Source organism: Vigna unguiculata, chromosome 7 (assembly GCF_037176805.1).
Source record: "Vigna unguiculata cultivar grain cowpea cultivar isolate G323 ecotype 2 chromosome 7, ASM3717680v1, whole genome shotgun sequence".
NCBI classification, from domain to species: domain Eukaryota; kingdom Viridiplantae; phylum Streptophyta; class Magnoliopsida; order Fabales; family Fabaceae; genus Vigna; species Vigna unguiculata.
The window spans coordinates 1514357-1539546 of NC_140798.1; the positions used below are offsets into that span (position 1 = coordinate 1514357).

The following is a 25190-nucleotide window of genomic DNA, read 5'->3' on the forward strand; positions in this document are numbered from 1 at the left end:
AGACATATGTTATAGTTCGAAGACAACACCATATGACTTGTCTATGATTTGGCCCCATTATTCCAATCTCACATCCCTCTTGAGCCAATAATTCATCTATCGAGTTGATTCTCAGATATCCTTTTATCTCTATATATAATTCATGACTGCACACGTTTAGAACCAACTCAGATCATTCACATCCTAAAGCATTCAAAATTCAAAACCTTAGTTTCAAGAATTTCTTAAAACCCTTTTGTTCTCATATTTCTCACACGGTTAATACAACGATGGGTTTCCGTTTACCAGGTATCAGAAAGACTTTATCCGCCAGAAATCAAGCATCTTCAAAAGTGGTGGACGCGCCAAAGGGCTATCTTGCAGTATATGTGGGAGAGAATATGAAACGGTTTGTGATTCCTGTATCACACTTAAACCAGCCTCTATTCCAAGACCTGCTGTGTCAAGCAGAGGAAGAGTTTGGATATGATCATCCCATGGGTGGCCTCACAATTCCTTGCAGCGAAGATGTCTTCCAACATATAACTTCTTGTTTGAATGCACAATAAATCTCATATTTTTGAGGCTGACATAGATTATAGTAGTAACAATTTTGTAAAATAGGAATATTCTCAACTTGTAAAGTTGTCTCTTTCTTGAGAATTTGGAAAATGAAAAACCATCAGATCATCAAAATCAGAGTCTGTCATTTTTTTTTTCTGCAATGAGAATGAACTCAACTGCTCAAGCATCTCCTTTTTAGTTTTTGGTTTGTTAATTACAGTGCTCCATTAGTCACAGTGTTCAAGTGTTAAAGAAGAGGTAAACTTTGAGTTTTGCAAGTCCAGTGATCAACTTACTGATATTTTCATCAAAGATTTCACCTTCAAACTTACAGAGTTTAAGAAGAACACATTAATGGGAGAATGTTGAATAATGTGGCATCGTAAATGCTTAGTGGAGATTGAGTGTTTATTAAATCGCTTTTAAGAGTATTTAGTAGTATTCATGTAATTCTTATTGACTTATAGCATTCTAAGAGTTACTTTTCAATATTTAAAATGTTTTGAATGTAGTAAAGGAAGTAAGAAACAAAAATAATATAAAGAGAAAACAATTTAGCCCCAAAGTATATTCCTCGTTTTAAATTTTCTACACAATTTGCAGTAGCTATGTTTCATCATAAAACTTAGTTCCTAGAGTGTTTCAAAATCAGCATCGTCTCTGGAATACTATGAACAGATTTCAAGGCCATTGTGAGTTGCTTTGGCAGCAGAAAAGGATTGCTTCTCATAATACATGGAATGCAAAACGTTTCTTGTTGCTCCAGAAACAAACATGTTGAGTGATGTCAAAGGAGTTTTGAGAGAAAGAAATATTTGAATTGTTATGTTTCACTATGGCAATGACTTGTTTTGCTTGAGGATGCAAGAAATAGTGTTTGTACACTCGCTAATGGGAACACATGAACTTCAATTTATTTATACAATGAGTGATTTTTTACAAGACCATGATGGGTCTGTGGAAGTATACGAGATCACATGGTACTATTTTGGAGACCTCTTTTATGGATGACTGGGAGTGCAGACATTAAACACATCGTCGAAGGTGAAAGCTAATTCGTGTTCATTTATTGTGATCTAGCTACATCAATGACAGACAAGAGTAGGCATGCTAGGACATCCTCACATGTTTCTTTAAATAAGAATACAATGTTGATATACATCTACCACGTACCAACTAATATCAGTAGAGGCTTAAGAAGAGAACCACATTTTTTTGCTACGTGCCAAATTCTAAGCAACAGAACATGAAATTAGAAAAAATGAAGTTTCCGTTCCCCACCACTATCAATAAGTGGCATACAAGATGTTCCCATTAACTTTCCTTTCCATAAATACATGTAACATTGATTATTAAGATAAGTTCTTGAAGACAACACCATATGCCATGTCTTTCATCTGCTCCCATTAGTCCAATCTCATATCCTTCGCTAACCAATAATTTATGTATGAGGAGGTTTCTTATCCTTTTATCTATATATATATACATGGCTGCAAGCATATAGGCCAACACAAACCATTTAGAATTACACAGCTTATATTCAAGAGTTCTCTCAATCTATTCTCTTCCCAAGTCTCGAACAGAGTCAACACAACAATGGGTTTTCGTTTACCTGGTAGCAAGAAAACAATATTTGCAGTCAGTGAAGCGTCTTCAAAAGCAGTGAATGCACCAAAAGGCTACCTAGCGGTGTATGTTGGAGAGAAAATGAAGAGGTTGATGATCCCTGTATCATACTTGAACCAACCCTCATTCCAAGACTTGTTGAGTCAAGCTGAAGAAGAGTTTGGATATGAGCACTCCATGGGTGGTCTCACAATTCCTTGCAGGGAAGATCTCTTCAACCATATAATTTCTTGCTTGAATGGATGATAAATCTCACATTTCAGGAGATTGACTTAGCGTAGAACTGACATTTTTGTACACTAGGAATCTTCTCGACCTGTAAAGAACTCCCTTTCTCAAGAAATAGGGAACAGATTGAAAAAATCACAGTATTGTTTTTTTTTTTTTGTGCAATGAGAAAAAAATCATTTGATCTCAAGCATTTTCTCTGTGCTTCATGTTTATTAGTTACAATTTTTCCTTTCCGCGTGTGAACACCGTTGATAGCCATATGAAAAAATATATAAACCCATCAAAAACAAGAACACAACATGTCATTCATAACAAGGGTAGATTCATAACAAGGGAATCGCTTCACATGAAGTAACTTGTTGCGTTCATGATGAATTGAAATAAAAATAAGAGGAGAGAAAGAACGGGCCTAACACCTATTTCTATTTGCTATTAATATTCCTCAGAATTTATCTTGCGGATTTTGATACACCACTATGTTTGGATATTTTCTCCCATATGTTACTCTTGCATAATTATAAATGTCACCTTACCTAATTTATACCTGGCTTGCTTACTTTCCATGAAATTTACTTGCTGAGGATGTCTGAAACGCTAATTTTTGGATTGAGAAAGTTTAGTGCATTCAACACTGAAAATTTCCTAATTTTGATCACAGAATTATTCCTCATATGATTCTAAAATGTTCGGAGATATAGAAAATCCTAAAACAAATTAATCACTGCAATCAATACTTGCTACGGGTAGGGTTTAATCAACCTATGGAAAAACTTCTCAAAAAACTACCCCATTGTGATTTTAGTACATAATATAAAACGTTTTGTGACGCTTTTGTGGGCTCTTCTCTTCTTATGGAATCCAAATTAGAGTTTCCTCTTTACCTTAACTAGTTATGAATCTACATAAATTTCGGTTTTATTTATGTATAGTGCATTCAAACACAAGACATGAATAAATACAGACGACCATAATCAAGTGGATTCTAGACTTTGTTGTTTGTGTTTATATTTATATGTCTGTGTAGATGTACATAACCATGTATCCCAAAAACCACAACAGAGCATAAAAGAGATACAAAAAAGGAACAAAACTGTCTGGTCTGAACAAGATAATGTGGTATAAGAATTCGTTGAGATTTGGCAAAGAGCAATAAAAAGTGTTTAAGGAAATGTCTAGACCTAAAATCTTCATTCATATCAGAATTTCCAGCTTTTCTTGCATTATACAGGGATGAAAAACATGGAAAATTTTCATAAAAAAAAGAATGTTCCTTCTGTACAAATTTGCCTCAAGTAATCTATCCTAGTTTCTATCAGAGCTTGAATTACAGCAGCTCATTTAAGCGAGAAGTGAGGCTTAGAAACTCATCCTCATCGCATGGAATTGTGAGGCCACCCGTTGGATGATCATATCCAAACTCTTGTTCAGCTTTGCTTAGTAAATCTTGAAATGAAGATTGGTTCAAGTATGATATTGGAATCACAAACCGTCTCATGTTAAATCCAACATAGACTGCAAGATAGCCTTTTGGGACTTCAACTCCCTTGCGAGTTGCTTTGGATGATGAAAATGATCCCTGTCTAACAATACCTGGCAAGCGGAAACCCATTGTTTTTGTTGCTCTCTCACAAACAAATAATCTGCTGACTGATGTAAAACTTGTGTGAGGATGAAATATTTGAATTCTGAAGCTTCAGAATGCAAATGACTTGGATTGCTTCGGTAAGGAAAACATTAGGATATATATAGTCCCTGATGAGAACTCTGAATGATTTTTCACAAGGCCATGATGGGGTCCAGGAAGGGGTATGTGATCACATGGTATTGTCTTACAGACATTATTCATGGATAAATGGGAGTGCGTGTCATAATACCCCACATTCTTACCTCATAAGAAAATGTCCAACAGATTTTTCTACACGAAGTCAGCAAAGGTGAAACCTAATTCTTGTTCACATATGGACTTTGGCTACATCAACAATAGACATGTTGTAGACATACCGTAGACATCTCACATGTTTCTTTAAATAAGACTAATGTTATTGATATATGCCTATCATGCACCAACTAATATCATGGTGGCATAAGCAACCTGTCAATTTTGAGAATTCAGATAGCTCTGAAACAGTGGCTATAAGTGAAGCAACATTGAATGTGTGATTATGACCCACAACTTTTTGTGGATGCCAAACTCGAACAACAAAGTAAGAGATTTGCATAAGTGAAGATTCTGGCCCACATTGCCCTTAATAAGTGTAGCATACTAACATGATCTAACTTTCTCTTGTAGATATTCACGTTAAGCCTATTCATAAAATAAGTCCTTGAAGACAACTCCATATAACTTGTCTCTGATTTGGCCCCATTACTCCAATGTCATGTCCCTCTTGAACCAATAATTCATCTATCGAGTTGATTCTCAGATATCCTTATCTCTATATCTCTATATATAATTCATGGCTGCACACATTTAGAACCAACACAGATCATTCACATCCTAAAGCTTTCAAAATTCAAAAGCTTAGTTTCAAGAATTTCTCAAAACCCTTTTGTTCTCATATTTCTCACACGGTCAATACAACAATGGGCTTTCGTTTACCTGGTATCAGAAAGGCAGCATCTACCAGAAATCAAGCATCTTCAAAAGTGTTGGATGCACCAAAGGGCTACCTAGCAGTGTATGTGGGAGAGGATATGAAACGTTTTGTGATTCCTGTATCACACCTGAACCAACCTTTGTTTCAAGACTTGTTGAGTAAAGCAGAGGAAGAGTTTGGATATGATCATCCCATGGGTGGCCTCACAATTCCTTGCACCGAAGATGTCTTCCAACATATAACTTCTTGTTTGAGTGCACAATAAATCTCATCTTTTTTGAGGCTGGCATAGATTAGTAGTAACATTTTTGTAAAATAGGAACATTCTCAACTTGTAAAGTTGTCTGTTTATTGAGAATTTAGGAAATGAAAAACCATCGGATTGAGAAAATCAGAGCCTGTCAATTCTTTCAGTAATGAGAATGAAGTCAACTGCTCAACCATCTCTTCTGATTTTTTTTATTGGTTACAGTTTTACAGTACAGTACTATGTTTTAAAAACTTGAAAGTAGGAAAAAAACACCTGATTCTAAACAAGGGTAGAGCAAAGTCTTTTTCTAGGACCAAAGAGAAAGACAAATTTATTTGGGACATATTTAAAGTGAGTTATATTAATAAGAACACATTAGAAATTAAAAATTTTAGGTTCCTCGCCAGAAATCCCAATGGAGGGACCTTCCCTGCCACTGCTAGCTGGTCCACAATGGACTTAAAATCAAGGTTTACATTTTTCCTACAATAACAGTGGCCTACATTAGCACAATCTCTCTTATACATGCCACTGACGTATGATATGGCTCATTATCTTTTAACTCCATACATTTATAGCACAATCTCTCTTACACTGCAATAAGCAGAGGTTTAAGGCATATACATAGTAGAATGCAATTTGTCACCAATTTCTGTCTCTAGAAATTCTACTTGTGCGTATGAGGGGGGAACATAGACCATAAGTAGAGAGCATGGATCTACTTTTGTCATGAATGATGCGTTCTATTCTTGTTTTTAAATTAATAAAAGTATAGTCTAGCTATTTTTATCTTTCTCTTGGGTCCAAGAAAGACACTCTGTTCTACCCTTGTTTAGAATCAAGTGTTTTGTTGCTACTTTCAATTGTTTTAAAACGGAGTCTAGTATTTTACTGCATTGGACCTTGTTTATATAAGGACAGTGAAACACTGTAACTAATAAACAAAAAACTCAAAAAGATATGCTTGAGCAGTTGAATTCATTCTCATTGTAGAAAAAAAAAAAGCTACTTTGTCAATTGGATGGTCTTTGATTTCCCAAATTCTCGAGAAAGAGACAACTTTACAATTTGAGAACATTCCTATTTTACAAAAATGTTACTACTAGTCTATGTCAGCCTAAAAATGAGATTTATTATGCATTTAAACATAAATTTATATGTTGGAAGACATCTTCGGTGCAAGGAATTGTGAGGCCACCCATGGGATGATCATATCCAAACTCTTCCTCTGCTTTACTCAACAAGTCTTGAAACAAAGGTTGGTTCAGGTGTGATACAGGAATCACAAAACGTTTCATATCCTCTCCCACATACACTGCTAGGTAGCCCTTTGGTGCATCCAACACTTTTGAAGATGCTTGATTTCTGGTAGATGCTGCCTTTCTGATACCAGGTAAACGAAAGCCCATTGTTGTATTGACCGTGTGAGAAATATGAGAACAAAAGGGTTTTGAGAAATTCTTGAAACTAAGCTTTTGAATTTTGAAAGCTTTAGGATGTGAATGATCTGTGTTGGTTCTAAATGTGTGCAGCCATGAATTATATATAGAGATATAGAGATAAGGATATCTGAGAATCAACTCGATAGATGAATTATTGGTTCAAGAGGGACATGACATTGGAGTAATGGGGCCAAATCAGAGACAAGTTATATGGAGTTGTCTTCAAGGACTTATTTTATGAATAGGCTTAACGTGAATATCTACAAGAGAAAGTTAGATCATGTTAGTATGCTACACTTATTAAGGGCAATGTGGGCCAGAATCTTCACTTATGCAAATCTCTTACTTTGTTGTTCGAGTTTGGCATCCACAAAAAGTTGTGGGTCATAATCACACATTCAATGTTGCTTCACTTATAGCCACTGTTTCAGAGCTATCTGAATTCTCAAAATTGACAGGTTGCTTATGCCACCATGATATTAGTTGGTGCATGATAGGCATATATCAATAACATTAGTCTTATTTAAAGAAACATGTGAGATGTCTACGGTATGTCTACAACATGTCTATTGTTGATGTAGCCAAAGTCCATATGTGAACAAGAATTAGGTTTCACCTTTGCTGACTTCGTGTAGAAAAATCTGTTGGACATTTTCTTATGAGGTAAGAATGTGGGGTATTATGACACGCACTCCCATTTATCCATGAATAATGTCTGTAAGACAATACCATGTGATCACATACCCCTTCCTGGACCCCATCATGGCCTTGTGAAAAATCATTCAGAGTTCTCATCAGGGACTATATATATCCTAATGTTTTCCTTACCGAAGCAATCCAAGTCATTTGCATTCTGAAGCTTCAGAATTCAAATATTTCATCCTCACACAAGTTTTACATCAGTCAGCAGATTATTTGTTTGTGAGAGAGCAACAAAAACAATGGGTTTCCGCTTGCCAGGTATTGTTAGACAGGGATCATTTTCATCATCCAAAGCAACTCGCAAGGGAGTTGAAGTCCCAAAAGGCTATCTTGCAGTCTATGTTGGATTTAACATGAGACGGTTTGTGATTCCAATATCATACTTGAACCAATCTTCATTTCAAGATTTACTAAGCAAAGCTGAACAAGAGTTTGGATATGATCATCCAACGGGTGGCCTCACAATTCCATGCGATGAGGATGAGTTTCTAAGCCTCACTTCTCGCTTAAATGAGCTGCTGTAATTCAAGCTCTGATAGAAACTAGGATAGATTACTTGAGGCAAATTTGTACAGAAGGAACATTCTTTTTTTTATGAAAATTTTCCATGTTTTTCATCCCTGTATAATGCAAGAAAAGCTGGAAATTCTGATATGAATGAAGATTTTAGGTCTAGACATTTCCTTAAACACTTTTTATTGCTCTTTGCCAAATCTCAACGAATTCTTATACCACATTATCTTGTTCAGACCAGACAGTTTTGTTCCTTTTTTGTATCTCTTTTATGCTCTGTTGTGGTTTTTGGGATACATGGTTATGTACATCTACACAGACATATAAATATAAACACAAACAACAAAGTCTAGAATCCACTTGATTATGGTCGTCTGTATTTATTCATGTCTTGTGTTTGAATGCACTATACATAAATAAAACCGAAATTTATGTAGATTCATAACTAGTTAAGGTAAAGAGGAAACTCTAATTTGGATTCCATAAGAAGAGAAGAGCCCACAAAAGCGTCACAAAACGTTTTATATTATGTACTAAAATCACAATGGGGTAGTTTTTTGAGAAGTTTTTCCATAGGTTGATTAAACCCTACCCGTAGCAAGTATTGATTGCAGTGATTAATTTGTTTTAGGATTTTCTATATCTCCGAACATTTTAGAATCATATGAGGAATAATTCTGTGATCAAAATTAGGAAATTTTCAGTGTTGAATGCACTAAACTTTCTCAATCCAAAAATTAGCGTTTCAGACATCCTCAGCAAGTAAATTTCATGGAAAGTAAGCAAGCCAGGTATAAATTAGGTAAGGTGACATTTATAATTATGCAAGAGTAACATATGGGAGAAAATATCCAAACATAGTGGTGTATCAAAATCCGCAAGATAAATTCTGAGGAATATTAATAGCAAATAGAAATAGGTGTTAGGCCCGTTCTTTCTCTCCTCTTATTTTTATTTCAATTCATCATGAACGCAACAAGTTACTTCATGTGAAGCGATTCCCTTGTTATGAATCTACCCTTGTTATGAATGACATGTTGTGTTCTTGTTTTTGATGGGTTTATATATTTTTTCATATGGCTATCAACGGTGTTCACACGCGGAAAGGAAAAATTGTAACTAATAAACATGAAGCACAGAGAAAATGCTTGAGATCAAATGATTTTTTTCTCATTGCACAAAAAAAAAAAAACAATACTGTGATTTTTTCAATCTGTTCCCTATTTCTTGAGAAAGGGAGTTCTTTACAGGTCGAGAAGATTCCTAGTGTACAAAAATGTCAGTTCTACGCTAAGTCAATCTCCTGAAATGTGAGATTTATCATCCATTCAAGCAAGAAATTATATGGTTGAAGAGATCTTCCCTGCAAGGAATTGTGAGACCACCCATGGAGTGCTCATATCCAAACTCTTCTTCAGCTTGACTCAACAAGTCTTGGAATGAGGGTTGGTTCAAGTATGATACAGGGATCATCAACCTCTTCATTTTCTCTCCAACATACACCGCTAGGTAGCCTTTTGGTGCATTCACTGCTTTTGAAGACGCTTCACTGACTGCAAATATTGTTTTCTTGCTACCAGGTAAACGAAAACCCATTGTTGTGTTGACTCTGTTCGAGACTTGGGAAGAGAATAGATTGAGAGAACTCTTGAATATAAGCTGTGTAATTCTAAATGGTTTGTGTTGGCCTATATGCTTGCAGCCATGTATATATATATAGATAAAAGGATAAGAAACCTCCTCATACATAAATTATTGGTTAGCGAAGGATATGAGATTGGACTAATGGGAGCAGATGAAAGACATGGCATATGGTGTTGTCTTCAAGAACTTATCTTAATAATCAATGTTACATGTATTTATGGAAAGGAAAGTTAATGGGAACATCTTGTATGCCACTTATTGATAGTGGTGGGGAACGGAAACTTCATTTTTTCTAATTTCATGTTCTGTTGCTTAGAATTTGGCACGTAGCAAAAAAATGTGGTTCTCTTCTTAAGCCTCTACTGATATTAGTTGGTACGTGGTAGATGTATATCAACATTGTATTCTTATTTAAAGAAACATGTGAGGATGTCCTAGCATGCCTACTCTTGTCTGTCATTGATGTAGCTAGATCACAATAAATGAACACGAATTAGCTTTCACCTTCGACGATGTGTTTAATGTCTGCACTCCCAGTCATCCATAAAAGAGGTCTCCAAAATAGTACCATGTGATCTCGTATACTTCCACAGACCCATCATGGTCTTGTAAAAAATCACTCATTGTATAAATAAATTGAAGTTCATGTGTTCCCATTAGCGAGTGTACAAACACTATTTCTTGCATCCTCAAGCAAAACAAGTCATTGCCATAGTGAAACATAACAATTCAAATATTTCTTTCTCTCAAAACTCCTTTGACATCACTCAACATGTTTGTTTCTGGAGCAACAAGAAACGTTTTGCATTCCATGTATTATGAGAAGCAATCCTTTTCTGCTGCCAAAGCAACTCACAATGGCCTTGAAATCTGTTCATAGTATTCCAGAGACGATGCTGATTTTGAAACACTCTAGGAACTAAGTTTTATGATGAAACATAGCTACTGCAAATTGTGTAGAAAATTTAAAACGAGGAATATACTTTGGGGCTAAATTGTTTTCTCTTTATATTATTTTTGTTTCTTACTTCCTTTACTACATTCAAAACATTTTAAATATTGAAAAGTAACTCTTAGAATGCTATAAGTCAATAAGAATTACATGAATACTACTAAATACTCTTAAAAGCGATTTAATAAACACTCAATCTCCACTAAGCATTTACGATGCCACATTATTCAACATTCTCCCATTAATGTGTTCTTCTTAAACTCTGTAAGTTTGAAGGTGAAATCTTTGATGAAAATATCAGTAAGTTGATCACTGGACTTGCAAAACTCAAAGTTTACCTCTTCTTTAACACTTGAACACTGTGACTAATGGAGCACTGTAATTAACAAACCAAAAACTAAAAAGGAGATGCTTGAGCAGTTGAGTTCATTCTCATTGCAGAAAAAAAAAATGACAGACTCTGATTTTGATGATCTGATGGTTTTTCATTTTCCAAATTCTCAAGAAAGAGACAACTTTACAAGTTGAGAATATTCCTATTTTACAAAATTGTTACTACTATAATCTATGTCAGCCTCAAAAATATGAGATTTATTGTGCATTCAAACAAGAAGTTATATGTTGGAAGACATCTTCGCTGCAAGGAATTGTGAGGCCACCCATGGGATGATCATATCCAAACTCTTCCTCTGCTTGACACAGCAGGTCTTGGAATAGAGGCTGGTTTAAGTGTGATACAGGAATCACAAACCGTTTCATATTCTCTCCCACATATACTGCAAGATAGCCCTTTGGCGCGTCCACCACTTTTGAAGATGCTTGATTTCTGGCGGATAAAGTCTTTCTGATACCTGGTAAACGGAAACCCATCGTTGTATTAACCGTGTGAGAAATATGAGAACAAAAGGGTTTTAAGAAATTCTTGAAACTAAGGTTTTGAATTTTGAATGCTTTAGGATGTGAATGATCTGAGTTGGTTCTAAACGTGTGCAGTCATGAATTATATATAGAGATAAAAGGATATCTGAGAATCAACTCGATAGATGAATTATTGGCTCAAGAGGGATGTGAGATTGGAATAATGGGGCCAAATCATAGACAAGTCATATGGTGTTGTCTTCGAACTATAACATATGTCTCTAGAAGAGAAAGATGTATTGTGTTTAGTATGTTACACTTATTAAGGGCAGTGTGCAAATTTCATGGTTTGTTGTTAGACTTTGGCGTCCACAGAAGTTTTGGCTCACAGTGTCTCATCACACATTCAATGTTGGTCGCCACCACTGTTTCAGATCTGTCTGAGACCTCAACATTTACAGGTTGCTTATTTCACCCTGCTATTAGTTGGTACATAATAGGTATATATCAACAACATTAAAGTCTTAATTAAAGAAACATGTGAGATGTCTACTACATGTCTATTAATGATGTAGCTAGAGCCAAATCAGTGAACAAGAATTAGGTTTCAGCTTTGGTGATGTATCTAACTTCATGTGGACTGACACATTCTTAGAAGGTAGAATGTGGGGTATGGCATGAACTCTCATTAATCCATGAATGAGGTCTCAAAGACAATACCATGTGATCATCTGTCCCTCCTTGGACCCCATCATGGCCTTGCCAAAAATCCTTCACAGAGTTCTCATTAGAAACTATATATACACTATTGTTTTGCGTCCCTAAGCAACCAAGTCATTTGCATTCAGAAGCATCAGAATCCAATATTTCATCCTCACACAAGTCTATCATCACTCAGCATATTATTTTGTTTGTGAGAGCAACAAAAACAATGGGTTTCCGCATGCCAGGTATTGTTAGACAGGGATCATTTTCAGCATCCAAAGCAACTTGCAAGGGACTTGAAGTCCCAAAAGGCTATCTTGCAGTCTATGTTGGAGTTAACATGAGACGGTTTGTGATTCCAATATCATACTTGAACCAATCATCATTTCAAGATTTACTAAGCAAAGCTGAACAAGAGTTTGGATATGATCATCCAACGGGTGGCCTCACTATTCTATGCAATGAGGATGAGTTTCTAAACCTCACTTCTCGCTTGAAGGAGCTGTTGTAAATCAAGCTTTGATAGAAACTAGGATAGATTACTTGAGGCAATTTGTACAGAAGGAACTTTCATTTTTTTGTGAATATTTTCCATTTTTTCATCCCTGTATAATCCAAGTAAAGTTGGAAATTCTGACTTGGATGAGAACATTAGGACTAGGCATTTCAATAGACATTGTTTGTTGCTTTAGCCAAATCTCAACCAATTTTAATACATACAACATTATCATTTTATGTTAAGCTTGGATAGTTTTACTCCTTTTCTCCTATCTCTTTTATGCTCATTTATGTTTTTTAGCACCCATTTTCTAAGGTATACAAACCGCTTGATTGAAGACTGTGTAAGTTTTCACAATCACAAAAAAATGCTGTCTGTATTGTTTTTTTTTTTTTTTTTGCTTTCTCTTGTTTAAATATATATACATAGATAAAACCGAAAGTTTTATAGACTCAAAACTAGTTAAGGTAAAGAGGAAACCTAAATTTGGGGTCCATAAACTGAGAAGAGCATATACATATATATCTGTAGAAAGGAAAGCGTGCCAAACATTTGATATTATGTCCAATAGACTTAGAATACTCAAATGACAAAGAATCTCACTATTATTGCAAAGATAAGTTTGGTTTGGGATTTTACAGTTAGTTATATGAAGAAGAAATAGGAAAGTTTCAATGCTTAATGCAGTAAACTTTTTTCTCTTCAAAAACTCATCCCTGGCTTGACTCAACGACTCTTGATTACATAGATTACAAGAATCAAAAGCCTCTTACTTTTCTCTCCAACATAGATTACAAAAATTCCTTTTAAATATGCTTGGTTGTGCTCTTCGGATATTGAAACCCATTGTTATATAAGGAGTTTATATGCTTCGACCTAAAGAGATGGTGGAACTCCACATAAAATCAATTTACAGTAAATAATGAGTATAATTTTATCTTAAAAATCGGTTATATTAGATTGAGTTAATTTTAAAATTTAAACTCAAAGTGAATCGAAAGGCAATTAAAAATGAGTATTATTCACAATAAAGTTCTTTTATCGCTGAAGTATGATTCGAAACCTTAGTCTCTCATAGATCAAATCAGTTTTATAACATTTTCTATCTTCACAATTACAAAGAGATTATTATTACTTAATCTGCAACCATACTATCTATAAAATAATTTTTTTTTTTATATTCAAAAATATTTTTTTATAACAAATTTCAATTATAATATAAGTCATGTATAATTAAGATTATTTATCTATTACAAATTTTGATTATACAAAGTAAATGTTTAGTTTATTCCAAGCTAAATGTTTATTAGTAAATCAAATTCTATCAAAGTGTTCATTCTAATCTAAGTTCAATATCTAGATCCTAAGTGAGTGGAACAATATGTTGAGGTGATAATTATATAAAATTAAAGGGGTAAAATAAAATATTTTCATATGTTCAATAATAATTTTAATAAAACAAATTATTTGTTCATTCTCGTATACCGCAAGTTCACATTGTTACCCTCACAAATGATTCTTTATTTTTTTTTTCAATGCCAAGGCTCACATTTTTAATGTTTCTTTATTATTCTTTTTTTTTTTCAATGATGCTTTGACATACATTATATTTATTTGATATTGTCATAAAAAGTTTATAAAAAAATAATGACAGTGAAGGAAGGATAGTTAAAAAGATAATAATTTGTGTGAAAGTATTATCAGTGATTTTTCAAACCTGTAACACAGAAAACTTTCATGCTGCAAAGTGGTTTTCCATGGCTGCTTCTTCCCTTATCTTCATCAGTTATCTCTCCTTTAACTTTTCACACACTATCATATCCTTCAAACCTCAAAACCTCAAGCCACAAGTTTCCATTTCTTCTGCAAAGTTGATGTTTTACTTGCTGGACGAGTCTTGGAAGAAAATCTTGGAAGGTTGCCCTTGAACAAGAACCGATAGTCTTAAGCTCCAGGCAAAGAATCTATGACCAATGACTTGCACCTGCTTGGTTAGGCTTGTAGTATGTTTCTTTGTTGATTATTGAATGAATCTTGGAAGCTTTCTTGGTTGGCTTTTGGTGCAAAAGATGTGGAAGCTTTCGGGAAGAAAAGGATCAAGATCTTGGTTGGATCTTATATATTTACATTAATTATGTTTTATATTTATAGCAATGTGTCAGTAACTATTAATTAATATTAGTCTTTAGTGTTATGAATGGATAAATTGGGTAAACATTATAACAAACTGAACCTTCATTAATGTAATTATAAATTGGATCATCGCTACCTTAATTATAATCGTTATTCAATACTTCATATTCACATATTGTGTCTTGTAGAGTTATTGTTAATTTTGTTAGAGTGTGATAAACAATAAGGTGGTTATAAATTTGTTGGAGTGTGATAAAGGAATTAGTCTGAACCATACATTAATGTATGTAACATGTACAACATTGGGTGAAAAAAATTAATGGATATGAGTTATTGATGTGGGTAAGTCAGAAAGAAGTTATTGACTTCATTCTCTTGCTGAAATAAATGACAGACTCTGATTTTGTCAATCCGATGGTTTTTCATTTTCTATATTCTCAAGAAAGAAACAGCTTTACAAGTTGAGAATGTTCCTATTTTACAAAAATGTTACTACTAATGTATGTCAGCCTAAAAAGATGAGATTTATTGTGCACTCAAAGAAGAAGTTATATGTTGGAAGACATCTTCACTGCAAGGAATTGTGAGCCCTCCCATGGGATGATCATATCCAAACTCTTCCTCAGCTTGACTCAGCAAGTCCTGGAATGAAGGTTGGTTCAAGTGTGATATAGGGATCACAAATCGTTTCATTTTCTCTCCAACATAGACTGCAAGGTATCCCTTTGGTGCATCCACCACTTTTGAAGATGCTTGATTTGCTGCAGATGGTGCCTTTCTGATACCAGGTAAACGAAATCCCATTGTTGTATTGACCGTGTGAGAAATATGAGAACGAAAGGGTTTGAGAAATTCTTGAAAATAAGCTTTTTAATTTTCAAAGCTTTACGATGTGAATGATCTGTGTTGGTCCTAAACGTGTGCAGCCATGAATTATATATAGAGATGAAAGGATATGTGAGAAAGAACTTGATAGATAAATTATTGGTTCAGGAGGGGTATGGGATTGGAATAGTGGGGCCAAATCAGCGACAAGTTATATGGTGTTGTCTTCAAGGACTTATTTTAAGAATAAGCTTAACATGTTAGTATGTTACACTTATTAAGGGCAATGTGGGCCAGAATCTTCATTTATGCAAATTTCATGCTTTGTTGTTCAAGTTTAGTGTCCACAAAAGAGTTGTGGGTTTTAATAGTCTCTCATGATCACACATTCAATGTTGCTTCCCTTATAGCCACTGTTTCATAGTTATCTGAAACCTCAACATTTACAGGTTGCTTATTTCACCCTGATAGGTACATATCAATAACACTATAGTCTTATTTAAATAAACATGTGAGATGTCTACAATATGTATACAAGATGTCTACTATTGGTGAAGTTGGAGCTCCAATAAGTGAACAAGAATTAGGTTTCACCTTTGGTGGTGATGTATCTAACTTCATGTGGATTGTATTTTTTTTAGAAGGTAGAATGTGGGGTATGGCCTGCACCCTCATTAATCCATGAATGAGGTTTCTAGACAATACCATGTGATCATCTGTCCCACCTTGGACTCCATCATGGCCTTGCTAAAAATTATTCAGAGTTCTCTTTAGGGACTATATATACACTATTGTTTTGAATCATCAAGCAACCCAACTCATTTGCATTCTGAAGCATCAGAATTCCAATATTTCACACAAGTTTGACATCTCTCAGCATATTATTTGTTTGTGAGAGCGACAAAAGCAATGGGTTTCCGCATCCCAGGTATTGTTAGACAGGGATCATTTTCAGCATCCAAAGCAACTCGCAAGGGACTTGAAGTCCCTAAAGGCTATCTTGCAGTCTATGTTGGAGTTAACATGAGACGGTTTGTGATTGCATTATCACACTTGAACCAACCCTCATTTCAACATTTACTAAGCAAAGTTGAAGAAGAGTTTGGATATGATCATCCAACGGGTGGCCTCAGAATTCCATGCAACGAGGATGAGTTTCTAAGCCTCACTTCTCGCTTGAATGAGCTGCTGTAAATCAAGCTTTCATAGAAACTAGGATAGATTACTTGAGGCAATTCTGTACAGAAGGAACATTCTTTTTTTATGAATATTTTCCATGTTTTTCATCCCTGTATAATCCTAGAAAAGCTGTGAATTCTATACGAATGAAGATTTTAGGACTACACATTTCCATAGACACTTCTTTTCTTTTGCCAAATCTCAATGAATTCTAATATATACCACATTACCATGTTCAGACCAGACTCTTTTGCTCCTTTCTTTTATCTCTTTTATGCTCTGTTGTGGGTTTTGGCACACATGATATATGTTCATCTACACAGACATATAAATATAAACACTAACAACAAACTCCACAATCCACTTAATTATAGGCTATGTAAGTTTCACAAAAAGTTGGATGGATATTCCTCTGTATTTATTTCTGTCCCTCATGTTTGAATACCCTATACCTAAATAAAACCTAAATTTATTTAAATTCAGAACTAGTTGAGGTAAAGAGGAAACTCTGATTTGGATGCCATAAGAAGAGAAGAGCCCATATTGACACAAGGATATTTTGGACATATCTCTAAGAACGAAAGCGTCACAAAACATTTTATGTCATGTCCAGCAGAAATAAAATACTAAAATGACAAAAGGGTAGTTTTTTAACATAGGTTGATTAAACCCTATCAGTAGCAAGTGTTGACTGCAGTGAGTAATTTGTTTTAGGATTTTCTATATATCCTGACATTTGACAATCATATGAAGAATAAATGTGTGATACACAACAGGAAATTTTCAATGTTGAATGCAGTAACGTTCTCAATTCCAAAAATTGAAAGAAAGAAAATATACTTATGATCATTTTACCGTGGATTAGTGTCTCAGACTTCCTCAGTAATTTATAATTGTATCATCTAAATAAAGATCACCCAATATTTCGTCCTTATGAAATTAGGAACAACAAAACATTCTACTTGATTATATTTTCCCACTGTCATTAGTTTTAGAAATTTTCTAAAATCTGAAGAAACTCTCACCTAGCAGAACACTACCAATCTAAACAAAAAATAACTACATCAGGAAAGAAGTATTTTCGAAAAGTTTTCGATGTTATTAGTTAACAGATCATATAGCATGGAAAGAGACATTTTTATCTGTATGTGTCAAAGTGATTGTCACCTAAACACTAAATATGTCAACTTGGCCTTTTTAATTACATTATTTGAAACCCATTTGGAAAGGGATATTTTTAATTACATTAGATGATACCAAATTAGAGAAGAACTGAATTGCTTGATGATTTACAATTTAAAAATCATTTTGCAATTTGCTGTAACCATAATCATTATTTTCTGCCTTGTTCAATCTAAAGTTGGCCCTGTGAATAATTTCTAATGGCATTCTTAAGGAATTTGGATATAAAGTTTTAGATGGTCTTAAGGATCAGAATCTGTATATACAGTGAGAACTCAACAAAATACATACAGTAAATTATGGTATGATTAGGGCATATACATAGCTGAATGTAATTTGTCACCAAATTCTGTCTCAAGAAATACTACTTATGTAATTGAAGGTGGAGCATAGACCATAAGTACAGAGCATGTATCTACGCTTGTTAGGAAATGGCGTGTTTCAGTTCTTGTTTTTAAATTGATAAAAGTGAGGTCTATCTATTTTTTCTTGCTGCTATCAACGGTGTTCGCTCAAGGAGAAGGAAACATTGTAACTAACAAACATGAAACACAGAAAATGCTTGATCAATTGTATTTTTTCTCATTGCACATAAAAAACAATACTGTGATTTTTTCAATCTTTTCCCTATTTCTTGAGAAAGGGAGTTGTTTACAAGTTGAGAAGATTCCTAGTGTACAAAAATGTCACTTCTACTCTAAGTCAATCTCCTGAAATGTGAGATTTATCATCCATTCAAGCAAGAAGTTATATGTTGGAAGACATCTTCGGTGCAAGGAATTGTGAGGCCACCCATGGGATGATCATATCCAAACTCTTCCTCTGCTTTACTCAACAAGTCTTGGAATAGAGGTTGGTTCAAGTGTGATACAGGAATCACAAATCGTTTCATATCCTCTCCCACATACACTGCAAGGTAGCCCTTTGGTGCATCCAACACTTTTGAAGATGCTTGATTTCTGGCAGATAAAGTCTTTCTGATACCAGGCAAACGAAAGCCCATTGTTGTATTGACCGTGTGAGAAATATGAGAACAAAAGGGTTTTGAGAAATTCTTGAAACTAAGTTTTTGAATTTTGAACGTTTTAGGATGTGAATGAATTGTGTTGGTCCTAAACGCGTGCAGCCATGAATTATATATAGAGATAAAAGGCTATCGGAGAAACCACTTGATAGATGAATTATTGGTTCAAGAGGGGACATGACATTGGAGTAATGGAGCCAAATCAGAGACAAGTTATATGGAGTTGTCTTCAAGGACTTATTTTATGAATAGGCTTAACGTGAATCTCTACAAGAGAAAGTTAGATCATGTTAGTATGCTACACTTATTAAGGGCAATGTGGGCCAGAATCTTCACTTATGCAAATCTCTTACTTTGTTGTTCGAGTTTGGCATCCACAAAAAGTTGTGGGTCATAATCACACATTCAATGTTGCTTCACTTATAGCCACTGTTTCAGAGCTATCTGAATTCTCAAAATTGACAGGTTGCTTATGCCACCATGATATTAGTTGGTGCATGATAGGCATATATCAATAACATTAGTCTTATTTAAAGAAACATGTGAGATGTCTACGGTATGTCTACAACATGTCTATTGTTGATGTAGCCAAAGTCCATATGTGAACAAGAATTAGGTTTCACCTTTGCTGACTTCGTGTAGAAAAATCTGTTGGACATTTTCTTATGAGGTAAGAATGTGGGGTATTATGACACGCACTCCCATTTATCCATGAATAATGTCTGTAAGACAATACCATGTGATCACATACCCCTTCCTGGACCCCATCATGGCCTTGTGAAAAATCATTCAGAGTTCTCATCAGGGACTATATATATCCTAATGTTTTCCTTCCCGAAGCAATCCAAGTCATTTGCATTCTGAAGCATCAGAATTCAAATATTTCATCCTCACACAAGTTTTACATCACTCAGCAGATTATTTGTTTGTGAGAGAGAAACAAAAACAATGGGTTTCCGCTTGCCAGGTATTGTTAGACAGGGATCATTTTCATCATCCAAAGCAACTCGCAAGGGAGTTGAAGTCCCAAAAGGCTATCTTGCAGTCTATGTTGGAGTTAACATGAGACGGTTTGTGATTCCAATATCATACTTGAACCAATCTTCATTTCAAGATTTACTAAGCAAAGCTGAACAAGAGTTTGGATATGATCATCCAACGGGTGGCCTCACAATTCCATGCGATGAGGATGAGTTTCTAAGCCTCACTTCTCGCTTGAATGAGCTGCTGTAATTGAAGCTCTGATAGAAACTAGGATAGATTACTTGAGGCAAAATTGTACAGAAGGAACATTCTTTTTTCATGAAAATTTTCCATGTTTTTCATCCCTGTATAATGCAAGAAAAGCTGGAAATTCTGATATGAATGAAGATGACATTTCCGTAAACACTTTTTATTGCTCTTTGCCAAATCTCAACGAATTCTTATACCACATTATCCTTTTCAGACCAGACAGTTTTGCTCCTTTTTGTATTTCTTTTATGCTCTGTTGTGGTTTTTGGGACACATGGTTATGTACATCTACACTGACATATAAATATAAACACAAACAACAAAGTCCATAATCCACTTGATTATGAATTCATGGTCGTCTGTATTTATTCATGTCTTATGTTCGAATACACTATACATAAATAAAACCGAAATTTATGTAGATTCAGAACTAGTTAAGGTAATGAGGGAACTTTGATTTGGATTCCAAAAGAAGAGAAGAGTCCACGAAAGCGTCACAAAGCATTTTATATTATGTAATAAAATAACAAAAGGCTAGTTTTGTGAGAAGTTTTTCCATAGGTTGATTAAACCCTATCAATAGAAGTGTTGATTGCGGTGATTAATTTGTTTTAGGATTTTCTATATCTACAAACATTTTACAATCATATGAGGAATAATTGTGTGATCAAACTTGGGAAATTTTCAGTGTTGAATGCAGTAAACTTTCTCAATCCAAAAATTAAAAGAAAGAAAAAAATACTTATGATCATGTTACCGTGGATTAGCGTTTCAGACATCCTCAGTAAGTAAAGTTCATGGAGAGTAAGTAAGCTATGTATAAAGAACGAAGGGTGATCAAAGCTTTGTAAGCTAGTTACAACCAGAAAATGAAATAGAGAGATGAATATCAAAGACGTGAAGAAAACAGATAGTTTTATTTTAAAAGTTGGATTAACATGATGAACAATTTAGGGTATTCATTCTTAGAGAAAAATTTCATTTTATTCGTTTAGAGAGTGTCATTCTCTTGAACAACTTTTAACTAGGAATATATTGAATCTAAATCAAATTAAATGATTAGATTTTGTACCAATATCTATTGAATGGAAATGATTCTGGTCAACCTAAAATATTTCATATTTTTATAAAAATTAATTATATTCTAAAAACTCTGTACCAAAGATAATTAATTGTATTATGTAAATAAAGATCACCCGACATTTCATTATGAGAACAACAACACATTCTACTTGATTATATTTTAGTCTTTTCAATGCATATGGTTACACGAAAACCTGCATTTTAACTCTCAATGCAATGGACTTATATGTCTTATAAGTCTTTCATCATCTTATATAATATTTTCACCTATGTAAGATTTTGACTCATACTTGGATTATTTCTAACAGTTTTTAAATTAATAAAAGTAAAATCTAGCTATTTTTTCATATGGCTATCAACGGTGTTCACACAAAAAGAAGGAAAAATTGTAACTAATAAACATGAAAGACAGAGAAAAAGCTTGATTAAATGAATTTTTTCTCATTGCACAAAATACTGTGATTTTTTCAATCTGTTCCCTATTTCTTGAGAAAGGGAGTTCTTTACAAGTGGAGAAGATTCCTAGTGTACAAAAATGTCACTTCTACTCTAAGTCAATCTCCTGAAATGTGAGACTTATCATCCATTCAAGCAAGAAATTATATGGTTGAAGAGATCTTCGCTGCAAGGAATTGTGAGGCTCATATCCAAACTCTTCTTCAGCTCGACTCAACAAGTCTTGGAATGAGGGTTGGTTCAAGTATGATACAGGGATCATCAACCTCTTCATTTTCTCTCCAACATACACCGCTAGGTAGCCTTTTGGTGCATTCACTGCTTTTGAAGACGCTTCACTGACTGCAAATATTGTTTTCTTGCTTCCAGGTAAACGAAAACCCATTGTTGTATTGATTCTGTTACAAACTTGAGAAGAGAATAGTTTGAGAGAACTCTTGAATATAAGCTGTGTAATTCAGAATGGTTTGTGTTGGCCTATATGCTTGAAGCCATGTATATATATATAGATAAAAGGATAAGAAACTCGCTGATACATAAATTATTGGTTAGCGAAGGATATGAGATTGGACTAATGGGAGCAGATGAAAGACATGGCATATGGTGTTGTCTTCAAGAACTTATCTTAATAATCAATGTTACATGTATTTATGGAAAGGAAAGTTAATGGGAACATCTTGTATGCCACTTATTGATAGTGGTGGGGAACGGAAACTTCATTTTTTCTAATTTCATGTTCTGTTGCTTAGAATTTGGCACGTAGCAAAAAAATGTGGTTCTCTTCTTAAGCCTCTACTGATATTAGTTGGTACGTGGTAGAAGTGTATGAACATTATAGTCTTATTCAAAGAAACATGTGACGATGTCTTAGGCGTGCCTACTCTTGTCTGTCATTGATGTAGCTAGATCACAATAAATGAACACGAATTAGCTTTCACCTTCGATGATGTGTTTAATGTCTGCACTCCCAGTCATCCATAAAAGAGGTCTCCAAAACAATACCATGTGATCTCGTATACTTCCATAGACCCATCATGGTCTTGTAAAAAATCACTCATTGTATAAATAAATGGCAGTTCCTGTGTTCCCATTAGCAAGTGTACAAACACTATTTCTTGCATCCTCAAGCAAAACAAGTCATTGCCATAGTGAAGCATAACAATTCAAATATTTCTTTCTCTCGCAACTCCTTTGACAGCAATCAACATATTTGTTTATGGAGCAACCAGAAACAATGGGTTTTGCATTCCATGTATTATGAGACGGACATCATTTTCTGGTGCCAAAGCAACTCACAATGGCCTTGAAATCTGTTTATAGTATTCCAGAGACGATGCTGATTTTCAAACACTCAAGGAACTAAGTTTTATGATGAAATATAGCTACTTGAAGTTGTGTAGAAAATTTAAAACGAGGAATATAATTTGGGGCTAAATTGTTTTCTCTTTTGTTTATTTTTGTTTCTTACTTTCTTTACTACAATCAAAACATTTTAAATATTGAAAAGTAACTCTTAATGCTATAAGTTAATAAGAATTACATAAATACTACTAAATACTCTTAAAAGCGATTTAATAAACACTCAATCTCCACTAAGCATTTATGATACCACACTATTCAACATTCTCCAATTAATGTGTTCTTCTTAAACTCTGTAAGCTTCTCTTATTTTTTGAAGGTGAAGTCCTTGATAAAAATATCAGCAAGTTGATCATTGGACTTGCAAAACTCAAAGTTTACCTCTTTAACTATTTCACGAATAAAATGGTGTTTAACCGTTATGTGTTTTGTTCTTCCATGGTAGTTTCTTGCCCGTACCAATGGCTGTTTTGTCAATACAGCTGATAGTTACAACATCTCGTTTTCACCAAAATTTTCAAGTATTCTGTTCAATAAATTGCTATTGTTTGTTGGGATGTTAAGCTAGCTGAAATATATCCAACCTTTGTAGAAGTTTGAGATACACCTAAGTCGGGTGAAAGAATATATCCAGAAGATTTTTTCATACCATTCATGCATTTTGCCCAATAACTATCACAGAAGCCAACTAACATTGGTTCAGTCTTCTTGACGTACTTTATTTCATAGCTCAAAGTACCAGAATGAATCTTACCACTCTTCTTGCTGCACCTAGATGGATATCACTTGGATCACTCGTGAATGGAAATAGTAAACTTCTTGCAAGCATGATATCAGACCTACCTTAAATTAATGAGGTAAAATAAATTGTTATCACGCTTCTGTAGTTTCTAGCATTAACTTTCCTTCCTCCATAGAACACTGTAACTAATGGAGCACTGTAACTAACAACCAAAAAACTAAAAAGGAGATGCTTGAGCAGTTGAGTTCATTCTCATTGCAGAAAAAAAAAAATGACAGACTCTGATTTCGTCAATCCGATGATATTTCATTTCCCAAATTCTCAAGAAAGAGATAACTTTACAAGTTGCGAATATTCCTATTTTACAAAATTGTTACTACTATAATCTATGTCAGCCTAAAAAATTGAGATTTATTGTGCACTCAAACAAGAAATTATATGTTCGAAGACATCTTCGGTGCAAGGAATTGTGAGGCCACCCATGGGATGATCATATCCAAACTCTTCCTCTGCTTTACTCAACAAGTCTTGGAATAGAGGTTGGTTCAAGTGTGATACAGGAATCACAAATCGTTTCATATCCTCTCCCACATACACTGCAAGGTAGCCCTTTGGTGCATCCAACCCTTTTGAAGATGCTTGATTTCTGGCAGATAAAGTCTTTCTGATACCAGGCAAACGAAAGCCCATTGTTGTATTGACCGTGTGAGAAATATGAGAACAAAAGGGTTTTGAGAAATTCTTGAAACTAAGTTTTTGAATTTTGAACGTTTTAGGATGTGAATGAATTGTGTTGGTCCTAAACGAGTGCAGCCATGAATTATATATAGAGATAAAAGGCTATCTGAGAAACCACTTAATAGATGAATTATTGATTGAGGAGGGATATGAGATTGGAATAATGGGGCCCAATTAGAGACAAGCAATATGGTGTTGTCTTCGATTAATAACATGTATCTCTCTACAAGAGAGAGATGTATCGTGTTTAGTATGTTACACTTATTAAGGGCAGTGTGCAAATTTCACGGTTTGTTGTTAGACTTTGGGGTCCACAGAAGTTGTGGCTCATAGTGTCTCATCACACATTCAATGTTGGTCGCCACTGCTTCAGAGTCATCTCAATCCTCAACATTTACAGGTTGCTTATGCCACCCTTGTATTATTAGACGGTACATGAAAGGTGCATACATCAACATTATAGTCTTATTCAAAGAAACATGATAGATGTCTACAATATGTCTACTATTGATGAAGTTAGAGCTCCAATAAGTGAACAAGAATTAGGTTTCAGCTTTGGTGATGTATCTAACTTAATAATGTGGATTCGCAGTTTCTTAGAAGGTAGAATGTGGGGTAGGGCATGCACTCTCATTAATCGATGAATGAGGTCTCAAAGACAATACCATGTGATC

General features: G+C 34.5%; 9 protein-coding genes and 6 pseudogenes across 9 annotated transcripts; 7 read left to right on the forward strand and 8 right to left on the reverse strand.

Moving 5' to 3' along the window:
* The first annotated feature begins 27 nt into the window (after nt 1-27).
* LOC114190695 (indole-3-acetic acid-induced protein ARG7) lies at nt 28-741 on the forward strand. Its single transcript, XM_028079677.2, has one exon. The coding sequence runs from the start codon at nt 270-272 to the stop codon at nt 546-548; it is 279 nt and encodes a 92-aa protein (XP_027935478.1). The 5' UTR covers nt 28-269; the 3' UTR covers nt 549-741.
* Nucleotides 742-1903: 1162 nt separating this feature from the next.
* LOC146884510 (auxin-induced protein 15A-like) lies at nt 1904-2587 on the forward strand. The gene has a single exon (XM_085665137.1). The coding sequence runs from the start codon at nt 1987-1989 to the stop codon at nt 2413-2415; it is 429 nt and encodes a 142-aa protein (XP_085521263.1). The 5' UTR covers nt 1904-1986; the 3' UTR covers nt 2416-2587.
* Nucleotides 2588-3559: 972 nt separating this feature from the next.
* LOC146884511 (auxin-induced protein X10A-like) lies at nt 3560-4132 on the reverse strand. Its single transcript, XM_085665139.1, has one exon. It carries the CDS (start codon nt 4007-4009, stop codon nt 3725-3727), a length of 285 nt encoding a protein of 94 aa, XP_085521265.1. The 5' UTR covers nt 4010-4132; the 3' UTR covers nt 3560-3724.
* A 505-nt stretch (nt 4133-4637) lies between these two features.
* LOC114192526 (indole-3-acetic acid-induced protein ARG7 pseudogene) lies at nt 4638-5437 on the forward strand (annotated as a pseudogene).
* Nucleotides 5438-6208: 771 nt separating this feature from the next.
* Nucleotides 6209-7002, reverse strand: LOC146884512 (indole-3-acetic acid-induced protein ARG7 pseudogene; annotated as a pseudogene).
* A 505-nt stretch (nt 7003-7507) lies between these two features.
* Nucleotides 7508-8080, forward strand: LOC146884513 (auxin-induced protein X10A-like). The gene has a single exon (XM_085676286.1). It carries the CDS (start codon nt 7631-7633, stop codon nt 7913-7915), a length of 285 nt encoding a protein of 94 aa, XP_085532412.1. The 5' UTR covers nt 7508-7630; the 3' UTR covers nt 7916-8080.
* A 972-nt stretch (nt 8081-9052) lies between these two features.
* LOC146884514 (auxin-induced protein 15A-like) lies at nt 9053-9735 on the reverse strand. The gene has a single exon (XM_085676285.1). The coding sequence runs from the start codon at nt 9651-9653 to the stop codon at nt 9225-9227; it is 429 nt and encodes a 142-aa protein (XP_085532411.1). The 5' UTR covers nt 9654-9735; the 3' UTR covers nt 9053-9224.
* Nucleotides 9736-10898: 1163 nt separating this feature from the next.
* Nucleotides 10899-11614, reverse strand: LOC146884515 (indole-3-acetic acid-induced protein ARG7). Its single transcript, XM_085676289.1, has one exon. It carries the CDS (start codon nt 11368-11370, stop codon nt 11092-11094), a length of 279 nt encoding a protein of 92 aa, XP_085532415.1. The 5' UTR covers nt 11371-11614; the 3' UTR covers nt 10899-11091.
* Nucleotides 11615-12162: 548 nt separating this feature from the next.
* Nucleotides 12163-12823, forward strand: LOC146884516 (auxin-induced protein X10A-like). The gene has a single exon (XM_085676288.1). It carries the CDS (start codon nt 12290-12292, stop codon nt 12572-12574), a length of 285 nt encoding a protein of 94 aa, XP_085532414.1. The 5' UTR covers nt 12163-12289; the 3' UTR covers nt 12575-12823.
* Nucleotides 12824-14945: 2122 nt separating this feature from the next.
* Nucleotides 14946-15632, reverse strand: LOC114190443 (indole-3-acetic acid-induced protein ARG7 pseudogene; annotated as a pseudogene).
* A 35-nt stretch (nt 15633-15667) lies between these two features.
* Nucleotides 15668-16942, forward strand: LOC146884517 (auxin-induced protein X10A-like). Its single transcript, XM_085676287.1, has one exon. It carries the CDS (start codon nt 16430-16432, stop codon nt 16712-16714), a length of 285 nt encoding a protein of 94 aa, XP_085532413.1. The 5' UTR covers nt 15668-16429; the 3' UTR covers nt 16715-16942.
* Nucleotides 16943-18440: 1498 nt separating this feature from the next.
* On the reverse strand, nt 18441-19011 carry LOC114190442 (indole-3-acetic acid-induced protein ARG7 pseudogene; annotated as a pseudogene).
* Nucleotides 19012-19735: 724 nt separating this feature from the next.
* LOC146884518 (auxin-induced protein X10A-like) lies at nt 19736-20292 on the forward strand. Its single transcript, XM_085675399.1, has one exon. The coding sequence runs from the start codon at nt 19854-19856 to the stop codon at nt 20136-20138; it is 285 nt and encodes a 94-aa protein (XP_085531525.1). The 5' UTR covers nt 19736-19853; the 3' UTR covers nt 20139-20292.
* A 1336-nt stretch (nt 20293-21628) lies between these two features.
* Nucleotides 21629-22306, reverse strand: LOC114189956 (indole-3-acetic acid-induced protein ARG7-like; annotated as a pseudogene).
* A 1757-nt stretch (nt 22307-24063) lies between these two features.
* Nucleotides 24064-24601, reverse strand: LOC146884519 (indole-3-acetic acid-induced protein ARG7 pseudogene; annotated as a pseudogene).
* Between the last annotated feature and the right edge of the window lie 589 nt (nt 24602-25190).

Coding starts and splice junctions, on each gene's coding strand:
- LOC114190695 (XM_028079677.2), top strand. CDS start 270: ATGGGTTTCCGTTTACCAGGTATCAGAAAGACTTTATCCGCCAGAAAT.
- LOC146884510 (XM_085665137.1), top strand. CDS start 1,987: ATGTATGAGGAGGTTTCTTATCCTTTTATCTATATATATATACATGGC.
- LOC146884511 (XM_085665139.1), bottom strand. CDS start 4,009: ATGGGTTTCCGCTTGCCAGGTATTGTTAGACAGGGATCATTTTCATCA.
- LOC146884513 (XM_085676286.1), top strand. CDS start 7,631: ATGGGTTTCCGCTTGCCAGGTATTGTTAGACAGGGATCATTTTCATCA.
- LOC146884514 (XM_085676285.1), bottom strand. CDS start 9,653: ATGTATGAGGAGGTTTCTTATCCTTTTATCTATATATATATACATGGC.
- LOC146884515 (XM_085676289.1), bottom strand. CDS start 11,370: ATGGGTTTCCGTTTACCAGGTATCAGAAAGACTTTATCCGCCAGAAAT.
- LOC146884516 (XM_085676288.1), top strand. CDS start 12,290: ATGGGTTTCCGCATGCCAGGTATTGTTAGACAGGGATCATTTTCAGCA.
- LOC146884517 (XM_085676287.1), top strand. CDS start 16,430: ATGGGTTTCCGCATCCCAGGTATTGTTAGACAGGGATCATTTTCAGCA.
- LOC146884518 (XM_085675399.1), top strand. CDS start 19,854: ATGGGTTTCCGCTTGCCAGGTATTGTTAGACAGGGATCATTTTCATCA.